This window comes from Lonchura striata, chromosome 5 (assembly GCF_050655825.1).
Source record: "Lonchura striata isolate lonStrDom1 chromosome 5, ASM5065582v1, whole genome shotgun sequence".
In the NCBI taxonomy this organism is placed as follows: domain Eukaryota; kingdom Metazoa; phylum Chordata; class Aves; order Passeriformes; family Estrildidae; genus Lonchura; species Lonchura striata.
Genome location: NC_140707.1, coordinates 73128095 through 73143145, shown reverse-complemented (window position 1 = coordinate 73143145; position 15051 = coordinate 73128095). Strand labels below are relative to the sequence as shown.

Here is a 15051-nt window from a genome sequence, read left to right as displayed (position 1 = left end):
AATATGAGAAATGAGCTCTTTGTGCATTCAGCCTTCCCAGTGACTTGGTGAATGGTTTTGGCTGTATTTTAAGAAAACAACGTTTGATTTCTTCATTTATTTTCCCCCTTTCCTCCAGAAATTCCTGGAACTACTGTAACTGCCATTTGGTGTTTGCTTGTTGGTGGTGTTAGAGGTGTTAGTGGTTTCTTTGGCTTAATTAATCCACAAGCCTTAATTAGAAGGAATGCCTGGGGATGGAGTGTCCTGCCTTGCTTTCCCTGGGAGCTGTGAGGCCGTGACCCAGCTCCCCTGGGGATAAAGGAGACCTGGAAGGGCTTGGGAAGGCCTTGGAGTGTCCCAGGTGCCACCTTTGGGTGTCCCAGGTGCCCCGGGGGACACGGAGCAGGCAGGGAGGGGCTGCCCCAGGCCTGGCTCCCATCCCATGGCCCAGGATAAAATCAGAGAATGGTTTGGCTTGGAAGGGATTTAAATCCCATCCAGTGCCATGGGCAGGGACACCTCCCACTGTCCCAGCTGCTCCAGCCCCAGTGTCCAGCCTGGCCTTGGGCACTGCCAGGGATCCAGGGGCAGCCACAGCTGCTCTGGCAATTCCAGCCCAGCCCCTCCCATCCTCCCAGGGAAGAAGAGCAGCACGGGATGCCCCAAAGCACTCGGAATCCTGGCTCCATGTCTGTGAGTTCCCTTTATCTGCTGTAAGCTGCTTATCCTGCTGCCTGCAGTGTGCAGTGAGCTGTGGCCGTGGATGGGCAGGGTGGAAATTGCCCAGCACGGGTCCCCGCTTCAGCTGGGGCTGCCTCAGCTCTCCCTTTGCCCTTCCAAACTTCTCCCCACGCTTTTGATTCTTTGGGGGATTAATGCTGATGGCATTGATGATGGCAGTTACTCCCACTCCATTCCTTAGGATTTTAGATTAGATTTAGATTAGATACTGGGAAGGAATTCCTGGCTGGGAGAGTGGGGAGAGGCTGGGCTGGAATTGCCAGAGCAGCTGTGGCTGCCCCTGGATCCCTGGCAGTGCCCAAGGCCAGGCTGGACACTGGGATTTGAAGCCACCTGGGACAGTGTGGATATTCTCAGCTCAATCAGAGAGAAAACGGAAAGTTTCTAACCATGTAGGAGCCTGAGAAACAGTTGGGGCAGAATGTAAATAATTCTTTATCTCTCTTGTTCACATTGTTTATAGATAAGTTCTGCCACTGAGCATCATTCACTGCACACCAATGGGGTGAGATGTTTTTACTCTGGGACCAATGGAACTGGTCTGGACAATGCTCTCTATAAAAGAGTGATGTATTTGAAATAAATCAGAGTTTTACTCTCAAGCCTTCTGAATTGGAGTTCTTTCATACCGTCCTGCCTCAGTGGCGTCAGGACAGTACAAGGTGTCCCCTGCCATGGCAGGGGTGGGATGGGATTTAAGGTCCCTTCCCACCCAAACCATTTTGTGATTCTGTTTTCATTTTAATGCCACACAGGTTCTGGACACAGAGTAAGAAGATAAAAGAAGGCCTGTAAATAAACAATATTATTAACTGATTTATAAACTAAACTATAGGAATAATCAAAGCAAGCAGAAGTTAAACTCAGCTGGCCCTGCACTGCCAGAGCTTCAGCAGCATGTGCACGTTAAGGGTTTTTGTACATCCTAACAGGATCTGGGAACCCAGAACAGGAGCAGTGCCTGGAGTAACAAACTAATGGAATGTTGTTACTCAGGGATAAACACAGGCTGAGCTCTACACGTGGCTTTCTTTACCTGTCAGGACACTTTCTCCCCACCAACTCCACTGCTGGGATCAGTGTTGGAAGGCTGACTTAGGCCTGGCTTTATTGGTTTAGTTGGATGTTTTTCAGTGATCTGAAGGGACACTAAAGGGATTAAGCATTTGTTGCACTTTAGCACTCTTAGGGCAGGGCAGCTGGGCTGCTGCTGGAGTGCCTGGAACACTTGGGGAACGCACTGTGCATGGAGGTAGCACTGGGAAACTGTGTCAGCTTTGGAGAAGCTTGTTCCTGTGCACTGGGTTTTTTGGGGCTCTTGGCCAAGGGGGCCAACAGTGTTTGTGGGACAAATCTGATTACTGCAATTATGGCAGAGTTAGTGCTCAGGCCAAACCAAGTCTGTGGAAAAATCCTGACCACCTAAGGCTGGGAAGCAAAGAGGAAAAACAGGATTAAGATGCATTAGTGCAGGTTGTTGTCCTTGCTGCAGCGAGGTGGAAAGCAGGTACATGTGATGTTTGAAAACAAGCTGTGTTTTGGGGTGGGTTCTGCAGGAAACGGGACACGCTGCTGTGCCCGTGCCCGTTCCTCTCTGCTCGTGTCTCCCAGCTCCCATCCCTTCCACACAGACCCTGGATGTTGGCCAGTCCTTCACCCAGTTTAGTCTTCCCAGAGGTTAATCCAAGTGTTCCTGGGATCAAGGTGCCATTGGAGTGTGAGCAGTGAGAGGGGAGCTGCAGCCCCTGCTCCATACCTGGGTGTCCATCCCATTCCTCTCCCTCCCTGCTGGCTCAGCCCTTGTCCCATTCCAGATCCCGGAGGGATTTTCCCCTCCTCAGTTCCTGGGTGGATCCAGGGTTATCCTGGGGCTTGGAGGGTGTGGGAAGGGATCCCCAGGGGTCATGGAGTCCAACTCCTGACCTTGCACAGGATGCCAAACAATCCCACTCTGTGCCTGAAAGCCTTGTCCAAGTGCTCTGGCAGGAATTTAGGGAATTAACCTAAAACCAACCTGATTATCACTGAGGCAGAGCACCTGGTACAGTGACACAGCACTACGAATTCAGCACAGCTCACTTTGAAAAATCCTGTGTCTCAAATCAAACCAATGAGCTGCTCGTGTTCTGTTGTGTAGGATCTGTAAAAATAAAATCATTTCAAAGGGCTCACCCCCCCTCACCTCTGCTGGGTTTTGGTTGCAGGTGCTGGAAGCATTTGCTGGGCGCCTGATTAAGGTGGGAGTTTTATCCAGGAGGGATATTCCCAACCTGACCAAGTACCAGATCATCCTGGCAAGGGATCAGTACAGGAAGAACCCCTCTGCACAGAATGCAGTAAGTTCTTTATTTATTTCATGCTATTAAAGTAGTGAATAAATAGGAATAATCCGTTGTTACAATATTTCCGGAGACATTTTAAGTAGATTTCTGTTTTTAGCCATAGCATCACATCACAGTTTGGGATGGAAGGGATCTTTAAGGTCATTTAGGAAATCTAAAAAATATTCCTAATTGTTCCACATTTCTGGATGCCAGTATAGAAGAGTTAAGGAAAAGATCAAGCACTCCATGTATGTGAAATTGCTTTGAGAACTGACATTGTAATCGCTGACAGCCAAGTTTTCATTTTCCCCTCAAAGGTATATTCCTGCTCCTGTTTTTTGGTAAATCCTCATGGAAAGGTCAAATTCTGTAAACTCAAAGAAAATTGCCTGAAAAAAGACCATGTGCCTCAAAAAGAGCAATGGGAAATCTCCCTCAGTGTAAGCAAGGCAGCTTCCCTGACTTAATTCTATTCATGAGTGGATGTGCCAGAAATCCCTGCTTTTCCCAAATGCTGTCAGAGTCTGAGGGTTGATGAGCTAATTTTGGGAGATAATAGAGATATTTTTGAGAGTATTTTGGAGGTGGAAGAGGATTGCCTTCCCTGAGCATTGTGCAGTCTGTCCCCTGGGGGCTTTGATGGACAAACTGCTCCCTGGGCATCACTTTGTGGTTTTGGACAGGAATTGCAGTGGGATTCCTGCTCCTCAGCTACTTCCTAACTCCATCAGAGTCTGCTTTTCTCCCCCAGGGAATCCATCAAGGCATCATTGAAGGAGACTTTGCCCTTTGTATCAGTCTGTACCACGGGTACGAGCTGCTGCTGCAGATGGGAATCCGCTCCTTGTTCATCTACCTGTGGGGAATCATGGATGGATCCAAAGGTGAAATCTCCTCAGGAGCATCCTTCCTTTCAGCTCCACTCTTCTCCTTTCATTTACCTCGCTCTGTGGCTGCTTTGGCACAAAACACCTTAAGGAATAACCTCAAATGAGGGGTTGCAGATGGATTTGGTGTTTTGTTCCACTTATTCACAGAATCACAGAATCCCTGGGCTGGAAGAGACCTTCAAGATCATCGAGTCCAACCCAGACCCAACAACTCAACTCAGCCCTGGCACCCAGTGCCACATCCAGGCTTTGTTAAACACACCCAGGGGTGGTGACTCCACCACCTCCCTTGGCAGAACATTCCAGAGCTTTATCACCTTTTCTGTAAAAAACTTTTCCTGATATCCAGCCTGATTTTCCCTGGGCACAGCTTGAGACTGTGTGCTCTGGTTTTGACAGTTCCTGGAGAAAGAGCCCAGCCCCAGCTGAGCTCAGACACATTTCAGGAGCTGTGGGGGGTGCTGAGGTCACCCCTGAGTCTCCTTTTCTCCAGGCTGAGCACCCCCAGCTCCCTCAGGGGTTCCTCACAGGGTTTGTGTTCCCAGCCCCTCTCCAGCCTTCTTGCCCCCTCTGGACATGCTGGAGTGTCCCAGGGTCCTTCCCAAGCTGAGGGGCCAGAGCTGGGCACAGGGAGGTTTCTTAAAGTCTGTTTGGAAAGCAAACGGAATCCTGAGGCATTCCAACTCTCTCCAAAGGGTTGTCCCGCACCAAGAGCGAGCTGGGGCGCAACGAGGACTTCATGGAGCTCTACCAGCAGCTTCAGGACATGTTCTCAGACACTGCTGTGACTCCTGAGGGTGGAGGTGTTTGCAAGAGCACAACAGGTCAGGATTCCCCCCTCAGGGACAGAATATTCCTGTTTTAAAGTTGTGCTGCACTGGCTGCTGCTCTTTATTCCAGATTGAGTTCCCAATGTTCTGTTTCTCCCTCCTTCTCACTCTTCCCTTGGTGGTTTTAGCTATTTTCAAGGAAGTTTTCTATGCTTGAAGTTTTTTATTTGCTCTAAAATGAAGGTTAAAATACAACTGTTTCACCGTGAGTCTTTTCCGGTGTGACTCTAACAAAAGTAACACCACTTTCTCAAAAACTGGGCTTAACAAATGTTCTTCTGTCAGCAGTTTATTGTTTTGTTTAGAACCAATATCTAAATATCAATATCAGGATTCGAGTCTGACTGAGATAATTACAGTGGGAGGGAATGAAGTTCACTGAACCTTCCTGCTTGTTGCAGGTTAATTTACATCTTTCATTACTTTATTTCCTTTCCAGCATTGGAAAAGAAAAAGGAATTTGTCTACAGCCATCCAAAGTTAAAGAAATTGGAGGAAATTGTGATAGAACACTTCAGATCCTGGAAACAGAGATGTTCTGGTGAGTACCAACAGTTAGAGGAAAACCTGGGAATGGAAACAAGGAATATCCTTCTGACTGATTTCCTCCTTTGTGCTGCTTTACTGCTTTGATTGTTTGTGAATCTTCCCCTCTAGAAGAACTTCACCATAAGATTTCTATGAGATAAAACTTCCTATAAATTCTCATTACTAATTTGATATAAACTGCTCTAACAGCTGAGTAAAACAGGGATAGGAAACTCATTCCTGGGGCTACCACCTTTCCTGCTGGTCCTGTCCCAGTGTGCCTGGCAGCCCCCCTCAGTCCCTGCTGCAGAGTTCCATGAACACGTTTAAGGACCTTAAGGATAAAAGTTCTGATATCCAGCCTGAGGATAAGAATTAACAACTCTGAGGCATCAATTTGAAGTTCAAACCCTTCAGTTACATTCCCCTGTCCCTCATTCTTTTTAATCCTGATGAAGACATCATTCAGATCTCTGTGGTTTTGAGATGTTGCAGTTTCTTGATTCCAGCCTTTAGAATATTACATGAGTAATAATAACATTTGTTTTGCATCTTGTTTGCTTTTTATCTTGCCTGTTTGGATCTTTGTGCTCTGTGAAGTTCTGACAATTTCTGACCTGCCCTTCCCTCTTTGTTTTTGTGGTTTTTTCTCTCTTGGATGCCCTGTTCTCAGCAAACCTTTGAAATGACTGATGTTTTCTGGTAGGCAACTTTGTTTCCCAGTTGTGTGTTTGTAACTTTAGGATATGTCCCAATGCATTTCAATGCTGTTCACTCCTTTTTCCCCTTCCCCTTCAGAGTTCTTTCTGTCCTCCCAACCTCCCTCCTTTGGACTCCACTTTAAAAACCCTTCATTTGAGGTGGAAAGGGAGGGATTCATGCCCTAAGTCATCAACCATAGCTGGAACAGCACAGCCCTTTCTGTTCCATTCATTGCCCCTGGACCCCTGGCAGTGCCCAAGGGCAGGCTGGACATTGGGGCACCCTGGGACAGTGAGAGGTGTCCTTTCCATGGCAGGGGTGATTTAAGGTCCCTCCCAACCCAAACCAATCTGGGGTTCTGGGATTCTGGTTCTGCTGCCCTGAGGGTCCTGAAATGGATGTGATGGCATTGTGAACTTCATTCCAGAATGCTTCCCATCCAACCCCAGCTTTACAAAGTGACTTTAGTAAGGGTGCCTCATATAAAGACATTCTCATTCTCACATTCTCCAAAATCAGAGCATGCTTCGATCCAAAGAGGAATTTTTCCAGGAGGTGGATCTTGGAGCATCGTCTGCCCATTTTCTCTTCCCATTAAGTGAGACAAGAGCTGTGAGTGTGAGTGTGGGGGTGCCTCATCCTTTTTACAGATGGTTCTATTAAAACCTGCCATTCTCAGATCCAGCAGGTGAGGAGAAGAGTGCGGGCTCGGCTGGGGACACGAGGGTGATGATCTTCTCCTCGTTCCGGGACAGCGTGCAGGAGATCGCCGAGATGCTGGCCCGGCTCAGCCCGGCCGTGCGGGCCATGACCTTCGTGGGACACTCCTCGGGCAAGAGCACCAAAGGCTTCACCCAGAAGGAGCAGCTGGAGGTGAGGCAAGAGGAGCTTGGACTAGGGATTAGTGATAAGGAGTGTTAATTGTGTAAATGACTCCAGGAGTATGGACTGTGGGCAGTGGCTGAGCTGTAAATGTCGTTGGTAAATCCCCTCTGGTTTCCAGAGTATCCAAAATGATATTTATTGTAAATGCAGGTGAAGCTGGTGGGAAGAAATGCTGATGTCTGACTCCAGTTCAGAAGGCTGAATGATTTCTTTATTATAACTATGCTATAATACATTAACATACTATTTAAAGGAGATACTAAAACTACAAACCTACTATTTTAAACTACCAAATCTAACTCACAACTTGTGCCCCTCTCTGAGAGCCCAGCCCCAGGTGGGTTGGATTGGCCATCAGGCTCAAACAATCCTCACCAGAATCCAACCAAGCAACACCCCAGGGAAACAATTCTCCAAACACATTCCACGTGGGAAGAACAAGGAGCAGAAATAGAAATTGTTTCTCTTTCATTTCTCTGTGCTCCTCTATGAAAAAAATCCTGACAGAGAGAAGAATGTGCCTGCCACATTATACTCACTGAACAAAATAGACCAATAATTTATATATCTTTATTATAAATAAATTAAAATTATATTATTTATATTATATTAACAACCGCTAAATTTAGATGTCAAAAATCTGGAGAAATATGCAAGCACATACTGTGGGAATTTTTCTTCTAGGTAGGAAAGATGAGATCAAGAATTAAATTATGATCTAGCAAAGCTAAGAAAAAGATAACTCCTAAAGTATTTAATTGCTAAGTTGGGAGGACCAGTTTTATAAGAATACCATGGTCGGGGACAGAATAAGGTGTGCTTTTTTCCCTTTATTTTAGAATTAAAGAGTTGAAATGCTGATGTTGGTCACACTGGATTGTAGTGTTTGATCACAAGGTAGCAAATGGAAAATTTAAAAAGACAGAATTTGTCATTTTAGAATTGTCTTTGAAAAAACAGGCATCTGCTGAGGAAGGCAGAAGCCTCCCCTGAAATGGAAAATGGAAACCCCCTCTCTCTGAATTATTATAATTTTGAAATTAAGGGCCTTTCAGGCAAAGAGATGGGAATTGGAATAACAGTTCTTTATTAGGGGAAAAAAACAGAATTAAAAAAAAATTAGTAATGCAAATGAAACCGTGCCAGAGTGAGAGCAGCCCTGTCCCCTGTGGGTCAGGGAGTGGCTCAGCCCCATCCCAGGGGGGCTCAGCCCTCCTGCAGTGCCAGCTGTGCTTCTGCTGGAGCAGGATCTGCACAAGGGGGGAGTTTTCCTTGGAGCTCCAGGGCTGGGGGAGATGGGCCTGGGCTCCTCTGGGAATGCAGGGGAAGGAAACTGTTCCTCTGGGAATGCAGGGGGAAGGAAGCTGCTCCTCTGGGAATGCAGGGGGAAGGAAGCTGCTCCTCTGGGAATGCAGGGGGAAGGAAGCTGCTCCTCTGGGAATGCAGGGGGAAGGAAGCTGCTCCTCTGGGAATGCAGGGGGAAGGAAGCTGCTCCTCTGGGAATGCAGGGGGCAAAGGCTGCTGTGCTGTTCCCAGGTCAGATTGGATCCAGGTAGGAATGTTTGGCTCCTCCCCTGGGCAGAGCATCTCCCCATGGATGATGGAATTTTCTCAGCCATGCAGGGACACTCAGTGGCCATGAACAGGAGATAATTAATAATTAATGGCCCATGAACAGCAGAGATCTCCTGGAGGGAGGATTGGCTGTGGAGAGATAAAGAAACTGCCCAAAGAGCAGCAGAGAGCTGCCCCAGCTCTGGCACATCTTAAACCCAGGACAGGAATACAGATGAGTTTTCCGTGCTGCCCTGCTCAATGCCGTTCCCGCTGTCCCTGCAGGTGGTGAGGCGTTTCAGGGAAGGGGGGTACAACACCCTGGTGTCCACCTGCGTGGGCGAGGAGGGGCTGGACATCGGCGAGGTGGATCTGATCGTGTGCTTCGACGCGCAGCGCAGCCCCGTGCGCCTGGTGCAGCGCATGGGCCGCACCGGCCGCCGGCGCCACGGCCGCATCGTCGTCATCCTGGCCCAGGGCCGCGAGGAGAGGGTGAGTCAGGGGCACGGCCAGGGTGCCTCACCCTCAGGGAGCATCCCAACACAGACCCCCAGCAACCCCACCCTGTCCATCCCTGGCAGCGCTGCCCAAACCCTCCTGAAGCAGCCTCGGGGCCGTGCCCATGCCCTGGGGAGCCTGGGCAGTGCCAGCACCTCTGGGGAAGAGCCTTTCCTGAAATCCAGCCTGACCCTCCCTGGCCCAGCTCAGCTGCTCCCTGAGTCCTGTCCCAGAGCAGAGAAGGGAGCTGTCCCTTGGGACAAAGCTGCAGCCCCCAGGGAGTTTCTGCTCAGCCTCCTCATTGACTGTTACAGGAAAATCCCACACAGAGCCCCAGAGTGGTTTGGGTTGGATGGGACATGAAAGATCCTCCAGTTCTGCCTCCTGCCATGGCAGGGACCCCTCCCACTGCCCCAGGCTGCTCCAACTCCAGTGTCCAACCTGGCCTTGGGCACTGCCACGGATCCAGGGGCAGCCACAGCTGCTCTGGGAATTTCAGCCCAGCCAGGAATTCCCAATTCCCAATCTCCCACCCATCCCTGCCCTCTGGCACTGGGAGCCATTCCCTGACTCCTGTCCCTCCATCCTTGTCCCCAGTCCCTCTCCAGCTCTCCTGGAGCCCCTCCAGGCTCTGCCAGGAGCTCTGAGCTCTCCCTGGAGCTTCTCCTCTCCAGGGGAACATTCCCAGCTCTCCCAGCCTGTCATATCCCCAGATATTAAACTGAAGCTCAGATACTCCAGGGCTTTCCAAGGGTGCAGAGGAAGGTGTGGGGCGGGGGCTGGAGCTGGGAGGGGACACTGGGAGTGCTGGTGGTGACACTGGCTTTCAGACTGGTGCTTACTGGGCCGGTGACGCCACTGGCACTCAGAGCTGGCTTTAGTGGCCGCGCTCTTGCGTGTGAGCATGAGGAGATCGGCTTAGGTGCAAATCCACTTTGGCTGGGTTCCTGCAGCCCAGCACTCAGGCAGAGCATAATTAATCATCTCTGAGTACATACTGTCCCTCAGGATGTCCCTGTCCCACTGGAAATGTGTCCCACCACAGCTGTGCCAGCTGCATCCCACAGCCCCGCAGGGATCACCCTTGGAATGGGACAGGGCAGGATTTGGGCACTCCCTGTTGCCATCACCAGTGAAAAGGGGTGAAAACCAGTGAATCCAAGATCTGTGTAAATCCAGTGTAAACCTGAAAGTTCAGATTCTTGGAGTTATTTCATTTATTCCAGTCAGTGCTTTAGCTCTGATTGGCATTTGTGGGTGACAGGGATTCAATTCTGAATGAGACTGCAAAGCATCCTTGCTAAGGGGAAAAATGTTTCTCTTTTGAAGGGATGAGAGTTAAAAATTACAAACCTGAGTAGAGTTTGTAAATAGATATTTTTTTGTGCTGCCTATGGAGGCTGGTTACTATTGAAAGCTCTGCTCTGTAATGGGATATAAAATAGTCCCTTAAATTCTTTGGAGCTTCATTTAAGTAGTTGGATTACTGTGTTGTACAGATTTTCTCAGATATCTTTGAAGCAGAACCTCCCCCCAGGTAGAATAGTCATTGTATACATTTTTTTTTTCTAACTTTGGGTCAGGAAATAAATTTAATTGTAAACCAATATTGTCTTGGTGGGTTTGTTTGGTTTTCCTTGAGGGTGTCCTTTGGGGTTGTTGTTGTGGTTTTTAAGTTTAGCAGAACTGGAAAGAGACTCAATGTGGAAGTTTTTCCCCATTTGCAGCTAAATAATTAATATCCATGTATTAATTTATGGGAATTTGTTTGGGGGGTTTTGTGTGTTTTTTCCCCTTTGTTTTAGGTTGGGGATATTTTTGTTTGTTTGTTTTGCTTGGTTTAGCTTTGGGGTTGTTTTTAATCAAACCACTTCAGATCAATGACAAAGCTTTTGAGGAAGTTTTATTGGGAGAAAGGGGCCAGTGCAGGTCTGGGAGTGTGAGGTTGGCAGGAATTTCCGTGAGCTCGGTGTTTATTCCATGGCTCCCACGTCAGCCTCTGCACGTGGAGCTGCTGGGATGGGGCTTGGGATGTCCCCTGGAGCTGCTCAGCCCAGGGAAGCACAGGGGAGGGAAAAGCCAGTGAAATCACAACCCTGTGATGCTGCTAGTTTGGTAAAACCACGTTTTTCTGCCGTAAGAACACTGGGATTTGACTGTTCTAGGATTAAGACGTTACTTTTTGGAATGCCTGGAGGAGTTTATCAGAGCTGGCTGTGGGCCACTTCTAGTCATATTCAGGGAAATTAATTATTTATTTATTTTATTTTTGCTCCCTGAAATCATCTCTGTCAGGTGGCAGCTGCCCCCCTGTGACACTCAGGGGCTCACAGGGGCTCAGGGAGGAGCAGAGCACAAAACTTCCTCAAGGAAGCAAGAGGGACTCCCACTTCCAGATGGAGGCCCCAGTTTCTCTCCTCACATTCCCCAGCTTTGCCATGGTTTCTCCGTTGCACAATAAACGGAGTGTAATTAAAAGGACTCACTCAGAGCACTCATGACATCAACAAATCATCTTAGGCTTTTTTTTTATGGCTTGAGCTCCTTTCCCTGTTTCTGATGTAATCTAATTTACATCATCCCTGTATCAGTGACAGCTTGTAACTTCCCCCAGGCAAGGGCTGTGCTCCTTTCTCACTCTCCAGTGCTGTGCCTGCTTCTGGTCCATTAAAAATCCCCAAACCAAACAACACCTTGCTGAGGGAACAGAAAATAATGAGAAACCCCACAGACACTGAGGTGTTCTTTTAGTTTTGATCGAATGCTGTGAAAAAACTAATCAGCAGATGATTTATCCATTTACCTTCTCTTTCAGAACTACAACCAAAGCCAGTGTAACAAAAGGAGCATCCACAAAGCCATTTCAGGGAACAAAACCCTTCGTTTCTACCAGCACAGCCCACGGATGGTTCCGGAAGGCGTCACTCCCAAAGTGCACAAAATGTTTATCACTGTTGAAAAAGAGGAGCAGAGCACCTCGAGGATGCTTTCCAAAGAGAGGAGATCCAGCTCCCTGCAGCACAAATCTGCTCTCTTTGCCTGTGTCACTGGTAAGAGGATTATGGTGTTTCCAGCACTTCCAAGCCTCCCTCCCGGGGGCCTGGGGCTCTCAGGGTCACTCTGTCAGCTCAGACACTGCCCAGGGCTTTTCCTGGGCATCCTCACAGCTCTGAGTCAGGCCTTGGGTCATCTTCCTCCATGGAGCCACTCACTGAAAGTCAGAAACTCCAGCTGCACACACAGGAGGCAAATGTTCATCCCAAAATCCCAAAATCTCAGACTGTATTGGGCTGGGGGGACTTTAAATTCCCATGGGCAGGGACACCTTCCCCTATCCCAGACTGCTCTAAGCCCTGTCCAACCTTGGACACTCCCAGGGATGGGGCAGCCACAGCTTCTCTGGGCATTGTGGCTTTGTAAATGACAATAAAACAGAAATGCCTGAAAACTGAAGGATTTTGATGTGAGGAAAATGAGAAATCAAGGGGAGGATATTTATAAATTGTGCAGACCCTCTTGGAGGAAAATTGGGAAAATTCTCTTGGAGGCTTTTCAGCTGATACAGTTCAATGTCATGAGAATGCTCAGGAAACTGAGCACAATCCTAAGACAGGAGAAAAGAGCTACTTTTATAAATACCTGGGAATTTTCCTGCTCTGTCTCTTTGTTAGTGCTTTCTGTAAAGACCAACAGCAACTTCTTGAAAGAAGAAACTCAAAACCTTGGGAAAGTTCCTATTTCTGATTAAACAGACACAGCTGCTGGAGAACAATCAGAGCCCAACACAGAATGAAAAGAATGATTTTGGAGCATTTGTTGGTCTGTCTTAGAAAAGAGAAACGAGCAGGCAGGGCACAAAGGAAAGGATGATGCTGGGAATGTTCCTGCTGTGGGAGCAGCACTGGGGGCTGCAATTACCCAGTGCCTTCTGTGTGAGCCACGTGGGCAGGGCTGGGGACTCTGGTCCCCAGAGGGACCAGGGCTGAGTGGCCAGAGGTGGCCAGGGTTGAGTAGCCAAAAGTGACCAGGGCTGAGTTGCCAGAGGATGACCAGGGCTGAGTAACCAAGGTGATCAGGGTTAAGTAGCCAGAGGTAACTAGGCTGAGTCCTCAAAGTGACCAGGGCTGAGTTGGCAGAGGGTGGCCAGGGTTGAGTAGCCAGAGGTGGCCAGGCCAGGGCTGAGTCCCCAGGGTGGCCAGGGCTCAGTCCCCAGGGTGGCCAGGGCTCAGTCCCCAGGGTGGCCAGGACTTTGTCCTCAAGGTGGCCAGGACTCTGTCCTCAAGGTGGCCAGGACTCTGTCACCAAGGTGGCCAGGGCTCAGTCCCCAGGGTGGCCAGGGCCGAGTCCCCAGGGTGGCCAGGGCTCTGTGCCCCTCCTGGCAGCCAGGGCTGCCCTGTGCAGGTCACTGAGCACCATCCTTGTGTGGAATCCCCTCTGTTTCTGGGTAGACCAGGGGCTGCTCCTGATTTTAGTGACCCTCAGGATAAAACTCCAAAAGAGGACAAAGAAAGGAGTTGAGTTTTTTGCATTTTCTCTTCATTTCAGTGCCCATTTCCACGATAAAAAAAAAGGGTAAAGCTGGCAGCAGTGAGTGAGCTGGGTGTGTTCTTATCTCTGCTCTCACTTTGTTGTTGAGGTCCAGTTCATGCTCATGTTTCTCCATGGCAGAAACAGAGCTGTCATGGGCTGAGTTGTCACAGGAATGTCAAGCATTCTCCATGTTTTTTTGAAAAAAAAAAAATACAACTTTGGAATCATTTAGGTTGGAAAACTCTGAGTCCATTGGGTCCAACCATTCCCCAGCAGTGCCCAGACCACCACTGCCCCATGTCCCAAGTGCCACATGCACAGGGCTGTAAATCCCTCCAGGGATGGGGACTCCACTGCCCTGGGCAGTTCCAAGGCCTGGCCACCCTTTCCATCAAGAAAATTCCTCCCCATGTCCAATCTGAACCTTCCCTGGCACAGCTTGAGGCCATTTCCTCTAGTCCTGTCACTCATTACCTGAAAAAATACTCATTTCCTGTTCTTCTCAATTTGATCCAATTTCTATTAATTTTACAGCCCTCTTTCACTTCAGAACCTCTTCCATAACTTTTGTCTGTCAGCCCCAGAAGAATCCAATATTTCGTGCTGCCCCATCATTAAGCAAGTGTGTCCTTCAGTTTCCAGAGCTCTCCTTCAAAAAGTGCAGCAAAAAATCCCTTTACTTCATAAGCCTCTTATATAACTCCTTGTATTTTAATAATCCTTTTTTCTCTGATTTTTGGATTTTGTTTATTTGGGGTTTTTTTTAAGAGTTTGTTGAAGTGAGGAGCATGTTTATATTGTTGCTCCTGGGAGCTGAATCTCATTTCAAGCTACCAGTAATTCCTTCTTTTTGCTTTTGTCCAGATGAAACCTCATTTTCTCAATTCTTCTGCTGGTTCTCCACAATTCTTCTACTCCCTCATTTCAGATGGATCAATTTTGAGTTGTCAATAACCACGGCTTTTGCTTGATTTTACAATTTCATGTTATTTCTATAATTGCTGGGTTTATCCTAATGATAATTTGTTTGGAATCACTTTTTAAGATTACCAACACCTGCTTTAGCGTTTAAACACCTGCTCTGTGGGGGTTTCATGCCTTGCCTGTGGCTAATTCTTGCTCTCTTCCCACTTCAAGAGCAATGAAAATGTGTTGGTTCTGGAGAGAAACAAGGAAAATACCACTGATGATTTGAGTGCTGTGTTGGTGTCTGGTAGGGCCTGGCATCCCTAACTCAGAATGTTCTGGAGGATAATTTCCCATGGGACAGCACCAGCTGCTTCCCATGGAGGGGAGAGGCTGTGCCAGGGACTGCAGGAAGTGCTGATTCCCAAGCCTGATCCCAACAGCCTTATCAGCCTCCCTGAGGATGGGAATGTCCTCCCTGTACTCCATTCTCCGATGGCAGCACTCATGTTTGTCCAGGTCCCTCTTTCTTTGTGTTTGGGAAATGTTCTGGGCAGCCCCAGTCCTCCCCAGCAGGGAGCCCAGAGCTCTGGGAATGATCTGTTCCCAGGTTCTGCAGCTGCTGCAGGGCTCCTTGCCTGGCAGACTGCAGCATGGCTCAGCTGGGCTGGTATCACGGGA

General features: G+C 48.5%; 1 protein-coding gene across 2 annotated transcripts in view; it reads left to right on the top strand.

Annotated features, from left to right (window-relative positions):
* FANCM (FA complementation group M) overlaps positions 1 to 15051 on the top strand; it is a 58083-nt gene that overhangs the window by 20531 nt on the left and 22501 nt on the right. For both annotated transcript variants that reach the window (XR_014955868.1, XM_085581067.1), the window contains exons 5-11: positions 2928 to 3059; positions 3799 to 3931; positions 4633 to 4761; positions 5207 to 5308; positions 6677 to 6870; positions 8722 to 8928; positions 11750 to 11984. Coding sequence is in view for 1 of the 2 variants with exons in the window: in XM_085581067.1 (XP_085437193.1) it covers positions 2928 to 3059; positions 3799 to 3931; positions 4633 to 4761; positions 5207 to 5308; positions 6677 to 6870; positions 8722 to 8928; positions 11750 to 11984 (1132 nt within the window). In the remaining variant the exon portion in view is untranslated. The remainder of the gene's footprint in view (positions 1 to 2927; positions 3060 to 3798; positions 3932 to 4632; positions 4762 to 5206; positions 5309 to 6676; positions 6871 to 8721; positions 8929 to 11749; positions 11985 to 15051) is intronic.